Source organism: Corvus moneduloides, chromosome 10, assembly GCF_009650955.1.
Source record: "Corvus moneduloides isolate bCorMon1 chromosome 10, bCorMon1.pri, whole genome shotgun sequence".
NCBI lineage: Eukaryota > Metazoa > Chordata > Aves > Passeriformes > Corvidae > Corvus > Corvus moneduloides.
In genome coordinates this window covers 99,469-121,399 of record NC_045485.1, presented here as the reverse complement: position 1 = coordinate 121,399, position 21,931 = coordinate 99,469, and the positions used below count along the sequence as shown (strand labels likewise).

At 52.7% G+C, this 21,931-nt stretch overlaps 1 protein-coding gene, 1 long non-coding RNA gene and 3 other non-coding genes across 6 annotated transcripts; 4 read left to right on the top strand and 1 right to left on the bottom strand.

The window, feature by feature from the left end:
• The first annotated feature begins 7,773 nt into the window (after positions 1-7,773).
• Positions 7,774-10,197, top strand: LOC116449068. 2 transcript variants are annotated; one of them, XR_004242224.1, is made up of 3 exons: positions 7,774-8,304; positions 8,963-9,206; positions 9,721-10,197. XR_004242224.1 is itself a non-coding variant. In XM_032120227.1 (3 exons), exons 1-3 carry the CDS (start codon positions 8,051-8,053, stop codon positions 10,057-10,059), a joined length of 678 nt encoding a protein of 225 aa, XP_031976118.1. In that variant the 5' UTR covers positions 8,036-8,050; the 3' UTR covers positions 10,060-10,197. The 2 variants fall into 2 exon arrangements, 1 of the variants encoding a protein (XP_031976118.1); XM_032120227.1 differs by having other exon boundaries at positions 8,036-8,304; positions 9,122-9,206.
• Positions 10,198-13,025: 2,828 nt separating this feature from the next.
• On the top strand, positions 13,026-13,107 carry TRNAS-AGA. Its single transcript has one exon. It is a non-coding gene; the product is annotated as a tRNA-Ser (tRNA).
• Positions 13,108-14,080: 973 nt separating this feature from the next.
• On the top strand, positions 14,081-14,152 carry TRNAM-CAU. The gene has a single exon. It is a non-coding gene; the product is annotated as a tRNA-Met (tRNA).
• Positions 14,153-16,852: 2,700 nt separating this feature from the next.
• TRNAQ-CUG lies at positions 16,853-16,924 on the top strand. The gene has a single exon. It is a non-coding gene; the product is annotated as a tRNA-Gln (tRNA).
• A 506-nt stretch (positions 16,925-17,430) lies between these two features.
• On the bottom strand, positions 17,431-18,472 carry LOC116449064. Its single transcript, XR_004242221.1, has 2 exons — positions 18,420-18,472; positions 17,431-17,905 (listed from the first exon to the last, which is right to left on the bottom strand). It is a non-coding gene; the product is annotated as an uncharacterized LOC116449064 (long non-coding RNA).
• Between the last annotated feature and the right edge of the window lie 3,459 nt (positions 18,473-21,931).

Genomic DNA, 21,931 nt, shown 5'->3' with positions numbered 1-21,931 from the left:
ACTCAGGCTAATCCTGAGAGTCATTACTTCCACGGGTCATCACAGATGTCCAGAAGACTGTGGCTCAGTTGAGGCAGAAAGTCAACACTGCACAATCCCATAGTGGGGAAGAGACCCAGCTCTGCAGGGAGGTGGCAAAGCTCAGTGGCAAGCAAAGCCCATGTTCAGCTGGAAGGATGTCCCTTGCAGGCCTGAGTGACAGCCATAGGGATTTGCTTACGGTCCACAGGCTGTACCACGGCCTGGTTTTGTGATCAAAGAGATGCCGTGTCCTTCCCTGAAAGAGACCCACAGCCACATTGACCTGTTTTGCTCAGCATGTTCATCCCAGAGGCCAGAGACCGGGATGGCGGCTTTGGGGAAAGGCTTAGGGCAGGGAGCCCAAAGCTCACAGCTCTTTTTGCTGGGTCAGGAGTGGGGTTTCCCATTCCATACGTTTTACATTTCAAAGGGACACTGGATCAGTCTCCCAGAGCCCGTGGGTGTCATTGTGATGTGGAAGAGTTGGGAAAATCCCTGAGCTCCAGGCAAACCTGAGTCACCCAGTGTGGAATTCAGTGGACTGGGTGCCGCAGACTCAGGCGTTCAAGGGTTAACAGAGCTCATATCCTCAATGTTCTGCTGCCATGAAGGGCATTTCCCCACCTCTTATCCCCATTCCTGGATCACCTGGTGCTTCTCTGCAATGTCCTGCATTTGCTGTCTCCCAAGGCGTGGAGATGTGCCTTTTGGTGGCTGCTCAAGGGCCGTAGTGACTCAGAGTACCCCAGATCCACCCCAGCAGGTCGGGATAGAGCTCTAGAGGTATTGTGCTCCTATCAACTGCTCAGGGCAGACCAAACTGCCCCGGTTCCCCAGCAGGCTCTGGGCCTTTGTCCTGCTGACTTCTAAGCACGGACACAGCTCAAGAAAGAGGTCACTGTCCCTTGTGCAGCTCTCCCAGGCCTGTCCCTTGTCTTCCCCCAGGGAGCCCTGGGATTTCTTTTCTTGCAATTTGCGATTGCTGCCTCTTGCCCTTTGGCAGTGCACCTCTCAGGAGAGTTTGGCTTCATTCTCTCCAGAACCTCCAGGAGGTGGTGGAGACAGCAGCTCCATGCCCCCCTCCACACCTTGCTCATCTCCACCAGGTTGCACAAGCACAGTGCCCTCCGCCTCCCCCCATACGTCGGGTGCTGCAGCCCTTATGTTCTGCCTGGCCCTCTGCCATAAGAGATCACCACCACCTCCCTTGTCCCTGGGGACACCAAATGGGGACACCAACCCAGATGTGGCTTCTGCAGTGCCAAGGAAAGGGCACCATCCACGGGGTGATCAGATCCCAGGCTTGTGGGGTGGGATCTGGAGATGGACAGTAAGCAACTCTCAGGATTAGGGGTGAAAGCTCCCCAGAGGACTTCGAGTGAAAGCTCTCTTGGGACAGACTTTCTCTCTGCTTTCCAGCCCTTCTGCCCCAAAGGGGGGTTCCTTGTCACTGGCCTGAGAGTGCAATGCGGAGCAGGTGGCATTCCCTGCACATACCCGGCCCTGTTCTCTCCAGGCTGCCATGTGGCATGTGCTCACCAGTGCAGGCAGCCTCAATGTCATCTCCTGGTGGTCGTCCCCCTCGAGGACCTGGGAAGATCAGCTGTAGGAGCCCTTTCCATCTCCTGCTAGCTCCCCAGGGGTGCAGGACATCCCTGGAAGAGCTGTCCAAGAGACGGGGACCTGTCTGACAGTGGCAGTATTCAGAGGACAATGGCACAAGGCCCACAGCTTCTGCAGGCAACTGGGAAGTTTGTTCTTCTCAGAGTGGGATCAGAGGACTTCCAGTGGTCTCTCCTAATCTCCATTATCCTGGGTTGCCCTGCGTCCCATGGGCCCTTGAGCAGCCACCTGTTGGGGAAGATGAAACAGGAAAGCCTTATAAATATGATTGCCTGACAAAAGATTTTGGGAATATGAAAACTACAGGCGACATTGAAATGAAAGCCACTTTTGAAATACCAAGTCTTACTTACTGAACAACTGGAAAACAATGGTATGGCCAACTGAAGGTAATCCCCTCTTGATTGAACAATACCCTCTGCTTGTAGGCAGGTCCAAGGGTCAGAGCAGACCCTACTAGCTCAGCAGAAGGGGTCCAAAGAGTAGTTTTTAGAAGTTAAGATGTAACACTCTATGGTAATATAAGAACTCTTATAGGCTGTATGTAAATGCTATAGGATTTGTATCTTGTATTAGATTGGTTAGTGACAATTAGAATATTCAGTACAGAAGATGATTTATTGTATTGTAACCAGGACTTCACCATTCCATTCCATTCCTCTCTTACTCTTCGCACACTCTTACACTCTCTCTCTCTCTCTTTCTCCTTACTTACTCGCTTACTCTCTTGCTCTCTTGGGCCTGCTCAGAGCTGCCAGCTGCAGCTCTAAGCAGTGCCCCTATACCCACGCCCTTTGCAATAAACCGCATGTCCCAAGATCTGCTTATAGAGATCTCCCGACCCACCAGAGAACCTACAGTCTGGCGCCCATCGTGATTGCCGAACCCACACCCAGCACCTACAGTCTGGCGCACAACGTGATTGAAGGCCCGGTTCAGCTTTCTCCATCTGTGGGAGACCTCTCCATGGACGGTAACTAAAAGACCAGTTATAGCCACCTAGAACGTGTCGCGAGCACGGCATACCGTTGCTGCGCATCGTAAAAGCTGGAGCTCTATAATTCTGCTGAGGCAGCCTTCGAGCACGGGGATTACCTGGAGCTCTTGGAGGGAATTGCCTGGCAGTCCTCGAGCACAGGCGGCCACTGCTGCGCAGCGGCTACCTGGAGCTCTTTGAGGAAGTTTGCCGTGGCACCCCTCGAGCACGGACACGCTGCTAAGCAGTGCTGACCGGAGCTCTAAGGAGGGACCCTGCCGCGCGCCCCGAGCACAGGCGAGTAGTGCTCAGCACCGCCCGCACTGGAGCTCAGTGCAGACCCACCTGTGAGGTCCTGAGCACGGAAAGCCGCTGCCAAGCGACGCCTAAAACCGGAGCTCTGGGAAAGGACCCAAAAGCAGCGTCCTGAGTGCCGAGTGGAGATCCTGGCCAGCCCCCCACGACGGACCTCTGACTAAGGACACTGCTCCTGCGACATCATCTAAGTGAGTATCATACTGGTCTAAAAATGGGACAAACTCACTCTGCCCATGACAGAGATCTCTATAAGCAACTTAAGCATTTACTTATAAGCTCCGGTCCAAGTCAATTACCTAAACAGGAGCTAAAAAACCTCTTAGAATGGACTCTGATTAATTTCCCAAATGCTGACCGTTCAGCAGTCTACACCAGAGACTTTTGGGACTCAGTGGGAATCAAATTATTTAATGCCATATCACGCTGGGACAAGAGTACCGCAGAACTCATCCCGGCTTGTGCAGCGTTAATGGAACTATTCGCCGCGCCCCCCCCCCACCGCCGCGCAGCTCCGCCCCGCCCCCTCGCCCGCCGCCACCTCAATTGGCCGTGCCGGAGTCACTGAGCCAGTCCCCTGCGGCCCCGCCGCCTCCTCGCCCGCTGCCACCGAGATCGGCTGCGCCACTCCCGAGCTCTGCTGTGCCACTCCCGAGCTCTGCTGTGCCACTCCCGAGCTCTGCCGTGTCATCGCCGCCCCTGCCGGGTCCCATCCCCGCGCTGCAGCCGCCCCCGCCGGGGTCCCCCGACACCGCGCAGCCGTATCCCTCCGCCGCCCAGCAGTATCCCTTCGCGCAGCACAGCCTCGCCTCAGAAGCCGCGAGCAGGGGGGGAACGGAGAGCAATGATGCAGCTCCAGTGGCAGGGGAGACAGAGAGCCCTTCTGCCGGAGCTGATGCTTTAAATCTAACACAAGTAAACTCTGAAAAGCAGCCAGATTTGTTTGCAATGAGCCCCAGAGTCCCGCCAGCGAGCGGCGGGGATCTTGCAACCCAGAAAGAGAAAACGAGTTCCGAGAGTTTGTCAGCGCTACCTTCTGAATCAAAAAATCCTCCAAAGTGCTCAGATTATTCTCAATTAACAGATTGCCATGAAATAAGACCCCAAATCTATAAAGATGAAAGTCTTAGTCTATTAACTAAGCCTGTGATAGCTAGCCAACAGCCTGACAGTCCTAAAACGTGGGCTCCCATCCCCACTCTCGAAATTAAAGAACTAAAAAGTGCTGTAAGATACAGTGGCATTTGCTCACCGTATCTTAAACAACTGCTAAAAAGTACCCTAAAAGGAACACATCAAACTTTAAAACGCATTTTAAATCAACAGAAAGGGGGAAAAGCCCAGGCTACACCTCAAAGAAGGTTGAATAAAGCCTTGTATGTTTATAATTTCTTGAACAGCTCTGCAGAAGAGCCTGATTCCCCCATTTTCAGACATTTCTTAAACAACAAAAAAGCAAAACTGAAGGAGCACCCCCTAGTTTTAATTAAGAATTTAGCATCAGGAAAAATAGAAAGACCTTATGATCTTATAATGTGGGGAAAGGGATTTGCATGTCTCTCCACAGGTGAAGGAACCAAGTGGATTCCAGCAAAGAACGTGAAGCTGTACCACACATCAAAACCCGTTGTCGGTTCCACTTCAGCCAGTGACCCCGCGAGTGGAAGCCGAGAAGCCAGCACTGAAATGTGAACTAGGCAGAACCACTGAGAGAAGATTGTCTGCCAGAAACAGCTCAAGAAAAGAATGGAGTTTTAGCATTATTTGTGTAGCTGCATGTTGCTTTTAACCTTTTGTTTTTGTTTTTGCAGTGAAGCTTTACCTGTAAATCAACCAAAGACAAATGTTTGGGTTGCTTTAGCCAAATCTGCAGGCTCCGATACCATCTGTCTATCTGACACAAGCCCTGACAAACCTTTTTCAACCTGTTTAGTTGGAATACCTTTTCCAGAAGGTTTTGGTAATGTTACTTTTGATAAATATTGGCCATATGATAATCATCACATTTCTCCAACTACCAGCCATAGACACCAAACTTACATTGATTATCTTTTATTAGCACATGGGCATGGCTGTGAAGATTTTGAAGGATTATGCTGTATGAACTTATCCGATAATTCTGTTTCCATTCACAAACAGTTACAAAACCTAAGGGACCTAGCTAACCAAATTACAACAGATGACTCGTCTTGGCTAGACAGTTTGTTTGATGGTTGGAGCTTTGCACCTTGGCTAAGGGAACTCTGTAAAATAGGCTTGATTATTCTAGTAGTAATAATTATAGTTTTAGTAGCAGTACCTTGTATACTTCAGTGTGTGCAAAAAATGACGAGTAGGACTGTGTCTAATATCTTATTTGTTCATCAGAAAGGGGGAGATGTTGGGGAAGATGAAACAGGAAAGCCTTATAAATATGATTGCCTGACAAAAGATTTTGGGAATATGAAAACTACAGGCGACATTGAAATGAAAGCCACTTTTGAAATACCAAGTCTTACTTACTGAACAACTGGAAAACAATGGTATGGCCGACTGAAGGTAATCCCCTCTTGATTGAACAATACCCTCTGCTTGCAGGCAGGTCCAAGGGTCAGAGCAGACCCTACTAGCTCAGCAGAAGGGGTCCAAAGAGTAGTTTTTAGAAGTTAAGATGTAACACTCTATGGTAATATAAGAACTCTTATAGGCTGTATGTAAATGCTATAGGATTTGTATCTTGTATTAGATTGGTTAGTGACAATTAGAATATTCAGTACAGAAGATGATTTATTGTATTGTAACCAGGACTTCACCATTCCATTCCATTCCTCTCTTACTCTTCGCACACTCTTACACTCTCTCTCTCTCTCTCTTTCTCCTTACTTACTCGCTTACTCTCTTGCTCTCTTGGGCCTGCTCAGAGCTGCCAGCTGCAGCTCTAAGCAGTGCCCCTATACCCACGCCCTTTGCAATAAACCGCATGTCCCAAGATCTGCTTATAGAGATCTCCCGACCCACCAGAGAACCTACAGCCACCGAAAGGCAATGCCTTTTGGAAAGCTGCAGCAGCAGCAGCAGCAGCACAGGATTACACAGACGTACGAGGTGGTTTGGGACTGGTCCTAAAAGGTCTGGAAACACCCCCGACAAAGGCAGAAATTTTGGAGGGAAGAGGCTATGTGCTCTGGTATCCCTGGAATGCCTGAGTCCAGGGCACCGTGTGCACTCATTTCCACATCAGGATGATTCAGGTTTGCCTGAAGCTCATGGATTTTCCCAACTCTTCCACATCACAATGATTCCCACATGCTCTGGGAGACTGATCCATTATCCCTTTGAACTGCAAAATGCATTGAATGGGCAAAGGGATGCCTGCCCCAGGAAAAAGAGCCATGAGCTGTGGGTTCCCTGCCCTCAGCTTCTTCCCCAAGGCCACCATGCAGATCCTGGCCTCCGGGGTGGACACGCTGAGCAAAATTAGTGTGTGAGAGAATGGGTCCATTTGTCTTTCTGGGAGAGACGTAGGCACGTGCCTTTGATCACCTTCCTACGTGTTGATTTCCTTGTTCTCTAGAGGATCTCAGCTTCCCAAGCTGAGGCCAGAGCTCTGCTTGTAAAATGCATGAGGGCCCTGCTTAGTTTTCGAGGGACACACAGCTGTGGAGATTCCCTTAGACAAGTCCCTTGAGAGACAGTTTATTGAGTCCTTGGTTTTCTTGTCTTGGTTGTGAATCTGCCTCTCTTCCCCAGGCTCATGGGCAGAAAAAAGCAGGCTGTGGCAGAGACTGATAACAGAAAGCAAGGCCCTCGTGGTCCTCACTCCTCTCAGTGAGGAGCTTTCTCTCCGGCCCACAGTGATCCTACTTTGCCACTGAGTTTTGCCACAGCCCTGGAGAGGTGCGTCTCTTCTTCTCTACGGGACTGTGCAGCCTTGACCTTCCGCCTCAACTTACCCACCGTCTCCTCCTTGCCAAAGTGACCCCCGGGGAGAAATGCCTCTCAGGGCTGGCTTGTGCATCTGCACCAAAAGCACTTGAGGGCTCACTTGAGGTGTCTCTCATAGCTAAATTCTACTGTTGACAGGCGGGCACTGTCCCCATGAAGAGGGCAATGTGACAAAGGCAATCCGTGTGACACAAAGCCACCTCCAATCTTCCTCCACTCCAGCCTCAGACCTCTGAGCCAATTGGCCTTATGCTTCTGGGACACAGACGAATTGTTTTGATGTTGGGACACAGCCCACTCACTTGGCCCTGGTCCTGAGAGGAACTTAAACCACTCAGTCATCTGCTGGCAAAGCGGCACAGGGAACTGCCAGCAGTCCTGGGAACTACTAGAGTGTGTTGAGGACAACATCCTAGCACAGGGGATGGAGAGCCTGACCAGAGGACAGGCACTGCTGGACCTGCTCTTTGCATCCTTCTCTCTAAATAGGAGTGACGTGGATTTTATGAGGGGTGGCCAGTCAGTGCACATGGAATTGGATGGATGGCAGCACTCCAGGACTTGTGGTGGAGAGCTCGATGTCACACTTGAGCAGTGTCCAACCAGTGATGAGTGTGGGTTCTCAGAGTTTGGTGATGGGACCAGGAATATTTAACAGCTTGCTGGGAGACATGGGGGGTGGAAGGGGTGTTAGGGGGGGATTGAGGGCATCCTCAGCAGGTTTGTGGGTGACACTGAGCAAAGTGATGTGGTTTGTGGGGCCGGTTAGCCTGTGGTACAAGAGACAAAGAGAGTCCTCTGGTAAGACAGTCCCTAGTACCAGAGAATTCTTCCAGGTTAGGGTGAGAAAAGAAGCGTCTCCCAGAATGCTTTGCGTTGCTATGCTAATGTACTCCAGTTCTGCGTTCCTGGTTGGCCGTTGGCCTCTCTGCCCCCTTGCTACCTTATATGTCCCATGCCCTAGAAAGTTCTCCACTCCAGGTTCCCCCATTGGCCCTTGCCTATCGCCACTCCCCTAGAGCTTTCCTATTGGCTCCCATTCCCTAGTCCCGCCTTTGTACCACCCGCCATGCCCTCAGATCATTGGTCTCTGATGCTCGTCACGCTCCCGTACTTAAACCTGGACTCTCCATTGTCTTTTGTCTTCGTCCCTTCACCCCTTCATGGTGCGGCTGCAATAAACCTTCGTCCATGGAACTCTACACAGAGACTCTCCCTGCCTCTTTGCCATCGACCGATATTACTGGAGCTATCAGTGCGTTTGTGCATGCACACATGTGTGAGTGTGTGCTGATCCTGCCGAGCGGCTTCGCTAAGGAGACGCTTTTGGAAGATCGCAGCACCTCGCGCTATGACACAGAAAAGCCGCAGCGCCTGGAAAGCGATAGTGGTTGGTACTCTAGAGAAAGGGATGCCATCCAGAGGGACATGGACAGGCTGGACAGGTGGGTCTGTGAAAATCTCATGAAGTTCAACAAGGTCAAGTGCCAAGGTCAGGGCAATCCCAAACATGGACACAGGCTAGGCCATGAGTAGATCGAGAGTGGTCCTGCACAGAAGGGCTTGCAGGTTCTGATGGTTGAAATACTGAACATGAGCCTGCACCACGCGCCAGCAGAAAGCCAGTCGTATCCTGGGCTGCATCCAGAGCTGCGTGGCCAGCAGGTTGAGGGAGGGGATTGTCCTGCTGTACTTGGCTCTCATGACACCATAGCTGGGGTACTGCGTCCAGCTCTAGGACCCACAGCCTAAGAAACACACCGACCTGCTGCAGTGGGTCAAGAGGAGCCACAAAGACCATCGGGCAACTGGAGCCGTTGCTCTGTGAGGACAGGCTGAGAGGGTTGGGGTTGTGCAGCAAAGAGAAGAGAGGGCTCCCAGGAGACATTCAGTTTAGAAAGGGAGGGACACTTGGTTGGGGTGTGTAGGGATGGGACAAGGGCTACTGGTTTTAAACTAAAAGCAGGTATATTTAGATTAGATATTGGGAAGGAATCCTTTCCTCTGAGAGGAGTGAGACACTAGAACAGGTTCTCCAGAGAAGTTGTAGAAGCCATTTCAGGGTGCTCAAGCTAGATGATTTAAGATCCATTCCATCCCCAGGTGATTCTAAGAATCATTGCAGGATTCTGGGTTGTATGAAGTGGGAGCACAACATTTAAGATGAAAGACGAAGGGACTTCATCAGCAGCAAGGCCTTGCAAGTAGCCACTCCCAGGAGTTTGGATGTTTCACGAACAAGGAATGTTTGTGGCCCCACAGGGCTCTGGGACACGGCATAAAAGGCTGCGCTGCTCCAGGCTCTGCATCCTCCTCCTCTCTGGTGTGCCTTTCCTCGAGGAACGAGGTAAGCCTGAGTCCACTCCATCTCTCCCTGTGGGCTGAACTGCTGTCACGGAGGCTGTCCAGGCTGATCCTTGGGCTGCCTCAGCTTGGCCCTGACACAGAACTGTTGAAGGGCCGTCAGCCTTTCCATGGTGGTGGCTGGGGACAGCTGGGAAGAGGGGGCTTTGTTCCAGCAGAAGGGGATCAATGGGGCTCAGCCGCAGGGGGATGTGCCCAGCAGAATTTGCACCTGCCGTGGTGTAGCAAAATGTCTCCGGACATCTCTAACACAGCCATGTCTGTTCTGGACATGGGCTGTGACCCGTCTTTCCACAGGGGCCTTAAAGCCACTGTGCTGGGTCCTATTCCTGAAGTGGGGCGGCCTTCCTGTGCCGTTCCACTCACAGGGCACGAGGAGGGATGTGGGAGCTGAGGGCACAGAGCGTGTTTTGAAGACCGCATGTGTCCCTGGAGAGAGCTGAGGGACAGACAGACTGATCCTGAGGCTGGTTGGCGCTCCCTGCTCTGTGTTGCAGCTTTGCCTCCTGTGCCGAGAGATGTCTTGCTGCAGACCCTGTCCCCCACGGCCCTGCGGCCCCTGTGGCCCAACCCCCCTTGCAAGCAGCTGCAGTGAGCCCTGTGTCGCCCGCTGCGCTGACTCCACGGTGTACATCGAGCCTTCGCCGGTGGTGGTGACCATGCCGGGCCCCATCCTCACCTCTTTCCCTCAGAGCACAGCCGTGGGATCCTCTCTGTCAGCTGCTGTGGGCAGCTCCCTCAGCAGTGCGGGGGTTCCCATCTCTTCTGGGGGCTCCCTTGGGCTGGGGGGGTCAGGCCTGTGTCTGCCTTCCCCCCGCTGCGGTCAGATCTGCTGAAGCCGGCGGCTCATGCCCTCTGTCCTTGGCAAATGGGCTGATCTCTTTCCCTGCCTGTTCCCCGCACGCGTGTCCCTTGGTCTGTGTTCTGTGCCGCTGCTTTTGCTCCTTCTCATTAAAGCCTTTGTGCAGCATTGCTGGAGAGTTGTGGTCATTTGTTCTCCTCTTCCCTCAGCTACCACCTGCACTGCCAGGGTGAGTACTGGCTTCTGTCCTGAGGTTACCTGCAGCTGCACAAAGTACTCCCAGAAATTACACCAGAGCACCAAAGCCTCAGTCACTGAGCTTGGGTCTGTCACCTGGAGATCACGGTCTTGCAGGGCCCGGTGCCAATTTGTTCTTTGTGAGAGTTAATAAAGATATTTTGAGCAACTTTTCAGTCCTGTCAGAGCTTCTTCACCAAAGCATAGGAAAATCAATCTTATCTCTTCTGTTGGTGATGTTGGAATTTTCTCAATGGGATGAGTACATGATTGTGGGCTGGGAAGGAGAAAACCACTTCTTTTCATGGCTGGACGTAGGCAGTGTGGCTCAACAGAGTTTGATGGCAAAGTTCACTCTGTTACTTCCTAAATGGATGAAGCATAAATAGAATATTGAATTGTAATCAATGTTTAATGTTTTATAGGGACACTGTGCATTTAGAAGTGTACGGTATGCAAAGGATATGGGTACAAAATTAGAAGGGTGCAAAAGGGTTTAGCAGCGCTCAATCCACAATCATAGCAAGGACTTAATTACAAATTCACGGTGACAACATTGATACCATTATCAATTCACACACACCCACACCCACAGAGGCACAGAGAAGAGCACATCTGTATTCAGGTGTGTAAATGTACCTATTGAAAATGCCCCTCGGGCTCATTGAAATGTTCACATCAAATCCCTTTGCATTTCTCAACCAAGCGTGGGTTGGACTTTGAGGAGTGTGCGTGGATGTGTGTGTGGATCAAACCAGGCCATGTCATCAGTGGTGGTCTTTTGAGTACCCCAGCTTTATGGTTCTCAAGCTGCGAGAGACGTTCCACCCAGAGGGAGGTGCTGGCACAGCCCACTGTGGTCCAGGAGGCCTCCAAGAGCCTCACTCAGGACAGAGCTGTTTACAGGCTCACAAGATGATTTGCCTTAGTCATCAGTAAGGTTCCATCTCGGACATAATCCATGGTGGTAAGTTCTGGAAACAACTCCCAAGACATTTGGAAATTGTTTCCAAAACTGAAGCAACAATGGGGGTCTTCCACTTGGGCTACAATTCATCGAGAGAACGTTTCAAGGCTGTCGTGGGATGACTGATGATCCTTTGTTCCCCACCGTGGCTCATGCTGCTCATGGGAAGCTGATGCTGCTGTTATGGTCACGGCTGTTCCCAGCTGTATCATGCAGCAGCACCTGGTGTGGTGAGGGACCTTTCACTGCCCAGCTGGTTTGGTGAAGGGGATGCTTCCTCTTGCAGCTGGTTCAGTCAAGGCTTGTCAGGGGGAGGAGCACAGGAGAGGATGAATGACCACAGCCACAGGGCAGGGTCTCCCAGGTGCCTGGCTGAGGCCAAGGCTCAGGGAGCTGCAGCCAGAGACCCTGGGCTTATGTCCCTTGGGCCTCTGGAATGTGGCCTCAGGGGCCCGTCTGGCTCTGCAAGGGTCCCAACTACAAAGGTGGAGTGGAGCTGTGGGGGTGCATTCCTCCCCCCTCCTTTTTCAGGCCGCACTGAGATCTGAGAAACGCTCATTAGGCCTCGGCCTTGAAAACAGCCTGTTCTCAGCTCTTCCTGAGCTTCTCAGAAACACCGTCTCTTCCCAAGAACTGCTGTCTAACGAGCTCCTGTTTTCCTTATGACTGGTCTTGGAAAATACTTTTGTTGCCTGAACGCCATAGCATTCCTGTTCTCACAGTTTCAAAGAAAGTGGCAACACAAACTGTGGCTAGGATGGAACATTGTTATGGCTAAAGCCCACTCTCTTGCGACCCTATAAACAGCGGTCCAAAATGAGACCATTTGAGTTCTCCTGGAGCGCAGCAGGCTGCGACCAGCAATCTCCCTCTGAGTGAGATGCCTCTCAGAGCCAGCAAACTCTCAGGTTTGCAGTACTTGGAGGATTGCCGAACAACGACGAGTCCTGGGCTGACACCCTCACTCCTTGAGGCCTGACCCTTCACCCGTCGGGAGATGCAAAGCCATCCAAAGTGAGCATTTCACTGACCTCTGTGGGGAATTTTTCACAGGTAACTTGCTCACACTAACTCTTTATGTCTGTGTGCGTGCACGTGTGCATATGCTATAGCAAATCTGGGAGAAATACTGGTTTCTTAGATGGTTAAGTACCTTGGATATCTAAGTAAGTTAGGCCTGTAAGTAAAGTTAAGTTACAGTTATAAACTTACCTAAATGCTGCTAAGTGTTGTTCTTCTGCTAAGTTGCTAAGTATAACTTCGAAGTTCTATGTTAGGTTAAATGCTATTCAAGTGTTATTCCTCTGTTAAATTTTAAGGTTAAGATATTAATTAGGTTTAATGTATAGGTTAAGTTAAAATACTGTTAAGTTTGAGTGCTGTTAAGCTTTTAGGCTGTGTTTCTTTATATCCTTGCCCTCACTGACTTTTGTCACACACACACACACACACAGACACAGAGACACACAGGGAGACACACCCACAAACACAAACATTCCCCTAGGTAGTTCTTGGTTTATTTCTGTTTTGATTGCTTGGATTTTGTTTGGTTTTGTTGTTGCTTGTTTTTCCTTGTTGTGCCTTAACTGTTCTGTAAGTAGTAGAGTGACTGTTGCCAAGGAACTTTGTTGTGCTTTTATTTAATATTTAAATCTGGCTTTTGCTGATACTCTTGCCAGCAATTTTTTAAGCAATCTGAAACACTCGTTTGTAAGAGGAGCCTTGGCCCAAAGTGCCTGGGCATTGGTGTCATGGCACAGGGCGTGTGATGTGCAGGGCAGGGAGGGCTGGAGCAGGTAGTTGTGGCCGAGTGGTGAAGGCGATGGACTAGAAATCCATTGGGGTTTCCCCGCGCAGGTTCGAATCCTGCCAACTACGGGGTGCGTGCCCCTTTTGGGCTGCGGGCAGCTGACCACTCTGCAGCCGCGACACAGCCCCAGAGGAGGGCTCCTGCGCTTGCAGCCCTGGCTGTTCCCGCAGAGCAGCTGCAAGGGAGGAGCTGCTGGCAATGCCTTTCATGGCTTCTGAAGGGCCTTCATCAGGGCAAGGGGAAAGCCTGAGGTGCACATGTAAGGGCAGGGGGACAAAAGCCCATTGCTGCTGCAAGGTCTGTGTCCTGCAGCCAAGCCACTTGGCGTGGGGGAAGCCCTGCAAGGGAGAAGAAGCTCAGAGATGTTGTCAGCATCAATGAAGAAGGAAAGGGGAAATGCAGACAGCACCTGGAGCTGACCATTTTGTCACCTCGCATTAGCACCAAGCGTGAAAGGCAAGGACCTGCAGCTTGACAGCCTGCTTAGCACAAAGTGCCTAGAACTCAGAGCTTTTCCTTCAGGGTAACCGTGAGCAGCGTTGAGCTCAGGCACCGGAATTTGCACAGCTAAAAGAGGAGAATTTCTTCCGTTGGTAATTCTAAGCAAAGGGAGCCTGCGTCCCTCCTTGGCCAGCAAAGAACCAAACTGTCGGGCAGGTGCAGTCTCGCAGCATGCTGGGAGCAGAGCTGGATTTCTGGGCAGGGCTGCAGCCGTCAGGATGTCGCTGGATTTCAGGTGCCCCCGTCCCTAGCAAGGCCCAAGGCTGCAGCCTGCGTCCGGGATGCCTTGAGCACATGCAGCGCCAGCTTGGGTGGTCAAAGGGCAAGTGGCCGTGCAGGGCTGTGTGCGGGAGGCGTGGGAGAAGGGCAAGGCCTGGCCCTGGAGCTGTAGAGCGCGTGCCCAAAGGAGATGAATTTTTGGGGGAGTCTGTTTTGTGGGGCGGGGGAGGCCAAGCGGAGAGGAAGGGAGGGAGCGAGAGCCAGCAGTGCCCAGGCAGGGTCAGGCCCGGCTGGGGGCAGTGGCAGCTGAGCCCCAGGGGGAGCAGAGTGGCGCAGCGGGAGCGTGCTGGGCCCATAACCCAGAGGTCGATGGATTGAAACCATCCTCTGCTAGGGTACTTTTTCACCGATGCTGCCCCACCCAACAGCTTTTACCCTGCTTGGCTCTAGCTCTTTGAGCAACCCTGGCCATAGCGCTCCTCTTCCCTCTGCCCCCACTACCTGCTTTTGTTAGAAATGCTACAACTTTTATAATTTTTTTAACTAACTTTAGTCAGGGGTTTGTTCACCTCTGCCCAGGAGGAGGGGAATCGAAGCTTTTCTTCAAAAGACTCTGTTTACCCAGGGTTTGAGTTTTGCAGGCTGGGGCCTGGTCGGTGTCAGTCAACAAAAAGAAGATTCCCAGATTATGAGAGTTTAACATGCATCTACAGGTTGGGAGTGGCCAGAAGATACAGAGGAGATAAATGGACATTAACATTACCGCCTGGTGTGGCTGGAGACACGTGGTCTGGGAAAAGATTGATAAGAGCACCAAATTAGCATCAAGGGAAAAGGGATCGATAACCCATAGGAGATTGCATACTAAGGATTGTGTAATTTAGGTCCAATGAAGAAGAATTTCTTTGGGGTTTTCACGTAAAAATATGTGAAAAATCTGGTAAAGAACCGTGTGTGATGGAAAAATTTCCACTGCACAAACCAGACACGTGTGGATGGAATAATTTCTATTGCAAATCTTGGCCAGAATTCCATCCTGGCCAGAGTAAAGTAATGCCTAATTCTCTAGCATTGAAAAGATGTTGTTTGAGAGTTTCTGGTTTTCCCTAGGCTTTGGTGACACTTTCTCTTTGGCTTTCTCAGGCACCAACACTCCCAAAGGGCCCCTCAGCATGGCCTATGGGCAGCTGTGCAGCAGCAGGCACAGCTCCCCCCATGAGGCCCTGCGTATTATGGGCACACAGGTCTTCCTCCCTTCCCTGCAGGCAGCTCAATCCCCAGCTTCCCAGGCACAGGAGGGCACCTCCTCTAGGGGCAGAGGAGGCTCAGACTGCTCCACATGTGCTCAGCTCAAAGACCTGGGAGCTTTCTCCGTCCTCGTCTGTTTGCTGCCGTGACCATTTGTAGGGTGATCCAGGATCAGGGCCAAGCAGGTATTCCCAAGGGACACTGTATTGGCTAGAGGTGGCTGGGTGTTGGGAGTGGAGGAGACACAGGGTGCTGTGGGCACCGTCTCTCTTGGAAAACCTTTAGCGGTTGGCCTGCCCAGGACACAGCTGGTTCCTGCTGCCACCACAACTCTGAAACATCTGTGAAGCTCGTGGCACCCTCAACAGCATTGCTGGAGCACGTGAATATTCCGGATGGCGCTCCATCCTACAGAGTAGCCATGGCGCTGAAGAGGTTTCCTGAAAGGCCTGGGGACCACGGAGGATTCCCCAGTGAAACAGGACTTGTGTTCTACAACTGGGGGGGCTCCATTAGGAGCACCCAGAAGCGTGAGTGTGCTGAGCCCATGTGTGAGAGCCAGAGGAGTGCAGGCACATGCCAGGAGCTGGAGCTGCGGTGTGTGAAGGGGGAGGGAGGTGTGGAAGGAGGGGGCAGCCAGTGTGAGAGGTGCAGGAGCTGGAGCCAGGCCAGGGTGTGAGGTGGCAGTGTGGGAGGCAGTGCCCGTGGGCACTGGAGGAGCAGGAGGCAGCGCAGGCTGCGGGTGGCAGGAGCGGGAAGCAGCAGCGCTGCAGGAGCCTTGCGGGGTAGTGCTTGGCAGAGCTGCCCTCCAAGCAGGTGAGCAGGGCTCGGTCATTCCTGGCCAAGGCAGACCAGCTTTTCTTCAGCCTGGCTCCACACTGCCCGGCCTCTCCTGCTCCCGAACAGCATGGTTTCTTTCCTCTGCAAGTTCTGCTCACACAGAGCAGCTGAGCTCCTGCTCCTGCTCCCCTCAGCCGGGCCTCCTGCTCGGCACTCCCGGCACCTCCCAGCCCAGCAGGCACAGACTGGCTTTGAGCCAGGTCGTCCTTGGCAAAAGCAGACTGCGGGAGCTGCTCTGGATCCTGCAGAGACTCCCAGAGAGCAAATGAGCTGCTGCAGCCAGGTGTGCAGAGATCTTGGTGGTTCTCCATGCACTGGGATTGCAACGGGGCTCAGGCACTGAGCTGCCTAGTTCCTTGCTTTGTCTCCAGCGCTGCTTTGAGCAGGCATTTGGACTTGTGTCCTCCTGGGATGCCTTGCAGTGAAGTTCCTTCCGAGAAGGAAGAGTTCCCAGAGAGGGCTCTGCCCTCGTTGCTCTCCACCATGGGCAGTGAGTGAACCTCTACCCCACAGGAACTGGAGCTCAGTCGTTGCTCAGCCCTTGGTGTCTCACCTGTCCTTTCTGCTTGCCTCTCCAGCCCCTTTCCTGGGTTCCGCAGAGGGTCTTTCTTTACCTTTTGTAGAGACGGGGCAATGTTTCCCTCTTATTAGTCCTTAAGGAGCGGGGCTGGTTTGGGCTGGAGAAGAGAAGGCAAGGGGGCTTCTGCTGGGTGAAGGTGACTTGCCAAGGCCTGCCCTGAGTCTGAAAGAGCTTGCTGCAATTTGGGAAAGACAAGATTGTGTGAGGTTTTGAGCCTGGCACTTGTAAGAGAGGCCACGCCGGGCCAGCAGAAGAAGCTGTGCTGCTGCCCTGAAGGGTGGCGCGATTAGAGAGTGCCTGGAGGCCCTGCAGGAAGGCTGCACTTGGTGATGGATGTCCAAGGCGATGGAGAGACAGCCAGCCTCAGCCAGGGGCATAAGGCTGAGCAAGGCTGGGCACAGGAGCCAGAGGTCACCTATGCACGAGGTCCCATGGTGTAATGGTGAGCACTCTGGACACTGAATCCAGTGATCTGAGTTCAAATCTCAGTGGGACCTTGGCTTTTTTCTTCCCTCAGCATGCTGACACCCTCACAGCTCTACTCTGCTCCTGGTTCACTTGTGGAATGCTCTCTGATGAATCACACAGCAGCTGAGGTGGAGATCACCCACTCAAAGTGGGTCAGGCACAGGAGGCAGCTCTGGGACTCTCTGCTTGTATGTTGGACAAATCCAATAACAGGAGACTGGGCTACACTCTTTGGGCAGCTGTTTCCACGTTGGACCATTCCCACAGTAACACCAGGTTACTCTGTGTGGCATTACTTGTATGCCCACCTTTGTCCTTTGTCCTGCTCCTTTCTTGCTCCTTTCCTCTGCGGCTTTTCCTCCCTCCCTGCCAATTTCGTTCTATTGCTCTGCAGTCAGTGCAAGGAGCTCTACCAACACTGGGCAGTGCCCCATCATTGGGTTATATTTGTTGCCATGGGAGAAGGAAGGATCTTCCCTGGTAGAGCAGGTGGTAGCTGAGGGAGGAGGAGAACAAACGCCCACAACTCTCTAGCAATGCTGCACAAAGGCTTTAATGAGAAGGAGCAAAAGCAGCGGCACAGAACACAGACCAAGGGACACGCGTGCGGGGAACAGGCAGGGAAAGAGGTCGGCCCATTTGCCAAGGACAGAGGGCATGAGCCGCCGGCTTCAGCAGATCTGACCGCAGCGGGGGGAAGGCAGACACAGGCCTGACCCCCCCAGCCCAAGGGAGCCCCCAGAAGAGATGGGAACCCCCGCACTGCTGAGGGAGCTGCCCACAGCAGCTGACAGAGAGGATCCCACGGCTGTGCTCTGAGGGAAAGAGGTGAGGATGGGGCCCGGCATGGTCACCACCACCGGCGAAGGCTCGATGTACACCGTGGAGTCAGCGCAGCGGGCGACACAGGGCTCACTGCAGCTGCTTGCAAGGGGGGTTGGGCCACAGGGGCCGCAGGGCCGTGGGGGACAGGGTCTGCAGCAAGACATCTCTCGGCGCAGGAGGCAAAGCTGCAACACAGAGCAGGGAGCGCCAACCAGCCTCAGGATCAGTCTGTCTGTCCCTCAGCTCTCTCCAGGGACACATGCGGTCTTCAAAACACGCTCTGTGCCCTCAGCTCCCACATCCCTCCTCGTGCCCTGTGAGTGGAACGGCACAGGAAGGCCGCCCCACTTCAGGAATAGGACCCAGCACAGTGGCTTTAAGGCCCCTGTGGAAAGATGGGTCACAGCCCATGTCCAGAACAGACATGGCTGTGTTAGAGATGTCCGGAGACATTTTGCTACACCACGGCAGGTGCAAATTCTGCTGGGCACATCCCCCTGCGGCTGAGCCCCATTGATCCCCTTCTGCTGGAACAAAGCCCCCTCTTCCCAGCTGTCCCCAGCCACCCCCATGGAAAGGCTGACGGCCCTTCAACAGTTCTGTGTCAGGGCCAAGCTGAGGCAGCCCAAGGATCAGCCTGGACAGCCTCCGTGACAGCAGTTCAGCCCACAGGGAGAGATGGAGTGGACTCAGGCTTACCTCGTTCCTCGAGGAAAGGCACACCAGAGAGGAGGAGGATGCAGAGCCTGGAGCAGCGCAGCCTTTTATGCCGTGTCCCAGAGCCCTGTGGGGCCACAAACATTCTTTGTTCGCAAAACATCCAAACTCCTGGGAGTGGCTACTTGCGAGGCCTTGCTGCTGATGAAGTCCATGCCTCTTTCATCTCAGGCATTTTTCTCCAGTTTCACACCAGCCAACAAGGAAATGATTCATCTGTGTCCCAGCTTCCTAAGGCCACTTGACTTGGAGTTCCCGGGCCAGTGCATAAGGTGAGTTTAAATGGATTTGCGTAGTGTCTATTGCTTCTGTCACTTGTTCTTCTTGATGGCTACTTTGGCTCCAGTTACAGTTAAATTCAGCCATGAGAGACACCCCAGGTCAGCTCTCAGGAGCTTTCAGTGCAGGCACTCAGGCTAATCCTGAGAGTCATTACTTCCACGGGTCATCACAGATGTCCAGAAGACTGTGGCTCAGTTGAGGCAGAAAGTCAACACTGCACAATCCCATAGTGGGGAAGAGACCCAGCTCTGCAGGGAGGTGGCAAAGCTCAGTGGCAAGCAAAGCCCATGTTCAGCTGGAAGGATGTCCCCTGCAGGCCTGAGTGACAGCCATAGGGATTTGCTTACGGTCCACAGGCTGTACCACGGCCTGGTTTTGTGATCAAAGAGATGCCGTGTCCTTCCCTGAAAGAGACCCACAGCCACATTGACCTGTTTTGCTCAGCGTGTTCATCCCAGAGGCCAGAGGCCGGGATGGCGGCTTTGGGGAAAGGCTTAGGGCAGGGAGCCCAAAGCTCACAGCTCTTTTTGCTGGGTCAGGAGTGGGGTTTCTCATTCCATACGTTTTACATTTCAAAGGGACACTGGATCAGTCTCCCAGAGCCCGTGGGTGTCATTGTGATGTGGAAGAGTTGGGAAAATCCCTGAGCTCCAGGCAAACCTGAGTCACCCAGTGTGGAATTCAGTGGACTGGGTGCCGCAGACTCAGGCGTTCAAGGGTTAACAGAGCTCATATCCTCAATGTTCTGCTGCCATGAAGGGCATTTCCCCACCTCTTATCCCCATTCCTGGATCACCTGGTGCTTCTCTGCAATGTCCTGCATTTGCTGTCTCCCAAGGCGTGGAGATGTGCCTTTTGGTGGCTGCTCAAGGGCCGTAGTGACTCAGAGTACCCCAGATCCACCCCAGCAGGTCGGGATAGAGCTCTAGAGGTATTGTGCTCCTATCAACTGCTCAGGGCAGACCAAACTGCCCCGGTTCCCCAGCAGGCTCTGGGCCTTTGTCCTGCTGACTTCTAAGCACGGACACAGCTCAAGAAAGAGGTCACTGTCCCTTGTGCAGCTCTCCCAGGCCTGTCCCTTGTCTTCCCCCAGGGAGCCCTGGGATTTCTTTTCTTGCAATTTGCAATTGCTGCCTCTTGCCCTTTGGCAGTGCACCTCTCAGGAGAGTTTGGCTTCATTCTCTCCAGAACCTCCAGGAGGTGGTGGAGACAGCAGCTCCATGCCCCCCTCCACACCTTGCCCATCTCCACCAGGTTGCACAAGCACAGTGCCCTCCGCCTCCCCCCATACGTCGGGTGCTGCAGCCCTTATGTTCTGCCTGGCCCTCTGCCATAAGAGATCACCACCACCTCCCTTGTCCCTGGGGACACCAAATGGGGACACCAACCCAGATGTGGCTTCTGCAGTGCCAAGGAAAGGGCACCATCCACGGGGTGATCAGATCCCAGGCTTGTGGGGTGGGATCTGGAGATGGACAGTAAGCAACTCTCAGGATTAGGGGTGAAAGCTCCCCAGAGGACTTCGAGTGAAAGCTCTCTTGGGACAGACTTTCTCTCTGCTTTCCAGCCCTTCTGCCCCAAAGGGGGGTTCCTTGTCACTGGCCTGAGAGTGCAATGCGGAGCAGGTGGCATTCCCTGCACATACCCGGCCCTGTTCTCTCCAGGCTGCCATGTGGCATGTGCTCACCAGTGCAGGCAGCCTCAATGTCATCTCCTGGTGGTCGTCCCCCTCGAGGACCTGGGAAGATCAGCTGTAGGAGCCCTTTCCATCTCCTGCTAGCTCCCCAGGGGTGCAGGGCATCCCTGGAAGAGCTGTCCAAAGAGACGGGGACCTGTCTGACAGTGGCAGTGTTCAGAGGACAATGGCACAAGGCCCACAGCTTCTGCAGGCAACTGGGAAGTTTGTTCTTCTCAGAGCGGGATCAGAGGACTTCCAGTGGTCTCTCCTAATCTCCATTATCCTGGGTTGCCCTGCGTCCCATGGGCCCTTGAGCAGCCACCTGTTGGGGAAGATGAAACAGGAAAGCCTTATAAATATGATTGCCTGACAAAAGATTTTGGGAATATGAAAACTACAGGCGACATTGAAATGAAAGCCACTTTTGAAATACCAAGTCTTACTTACTGAACAACTGGAAAACAATGGTATGGCCGACTGAAGGTAATCCCCTCTTGATTGAACAATACCCTCTGCTTGTAGGCAGGTCCAAGGGTCAGAGCAGACCCTACTAGCTCAGCAGAAGGGGTCCAAAGAGTAGTTTTTAGAAGTTAAGATGTAACACTCTATGATAATATAAGAACTCTTATAGGCTGTATGTAAATGCTATAGGATTTGTATCTTGTATTAGATTGGTTAGTGACAATTAGAATATTCAGTACAGAAGATGATTTATTGTATTGTAACCAGGACTTCACCATTCCATTCCATTCCTCTCTTACTCTTCGCACACTCTTACACTCTCTCTCTCTCTCTTTCTCCGTACTTACTCGCTTACTCTCTTGCTCTCTTGGGCCTGCTCAGAGCTGCCAGCTGCAGCTCTAAGCAGTGCCCCTATACCCACGCCCTTTGCAATAAACCGCATGTCCCAAGATCTGCTTATAGAGATCTCCCGACCCACCAGAGAACCTACAGCCACCGAAAGGCAATGCCTTTTGGAAAGCTGCAGCAGCAGCAGCAGCACAGGATTACACAGACGTACGAGGTGGTTTGGGACTGGTCCTAAAAGGTCTGGAAACGCCCCCGACAAAGGCAGAAATTTTGGAGGGAAGAGGCTATGTGCTCTGGTATCCCTGGAATGCCTGAGTCCAGGGCACCGTGTGCACTCATTTCCACATCAGGATGATTCAGGTTTGCCTGAAGCTCATGGATTTTCCCAACTCTTCCACATCACAATGATTCCCACATGCTCTGGGAGACTGATCCATTATCCCTTTGAACTGCAAAATGCATTGAATGGGCAAAGGGATGCCTGCCCCAGGAAAAAGAGCCATGAGCTGTGGGTTCCCTGCCCTCAGCTTCTTCCCCAAGGCCACCATGCAGATCCTGGCCTCCGGGGTGGACACGCTGAGCAAAATTAGTGTGTGAGAGAATGGGTCCATTTGTCTTTCTGGGAGAGACGTAGGCACGTGCCTTTGATCACCTTCCTACGTGTTGATTTCCTTGTTCTCTAGAGGATCTCAGCTTCCCAAGCTGAGGCCAGAGCTCTGCTTGT

Excerpts from the sequence above, each read along its gene's own strand:
- LOC116449068 (XM_032120227.1), top strand. The coding sequence starts at position 8,051 with ATGGAACTCTACACAGAGACTCTCCCTGCCTCTTTGCCATCGACCGAT. Across the intron at positions 8,305-9,121 it reads GACATGGACAGGCTGGACAG|GGCTCTGGGACACGGCATAA; the intron begins GTGGGTCTGTGA and ends GTGGCCCCACAG. Across the intron at positions 9,207-9,720 it reads GCCTTTCCTCGAGGAACGAG|CTTTGCCTCCTGTGCCGAGA; the intron begins GTAAGCCTGAGT and ends TCTGTGTTGCAG.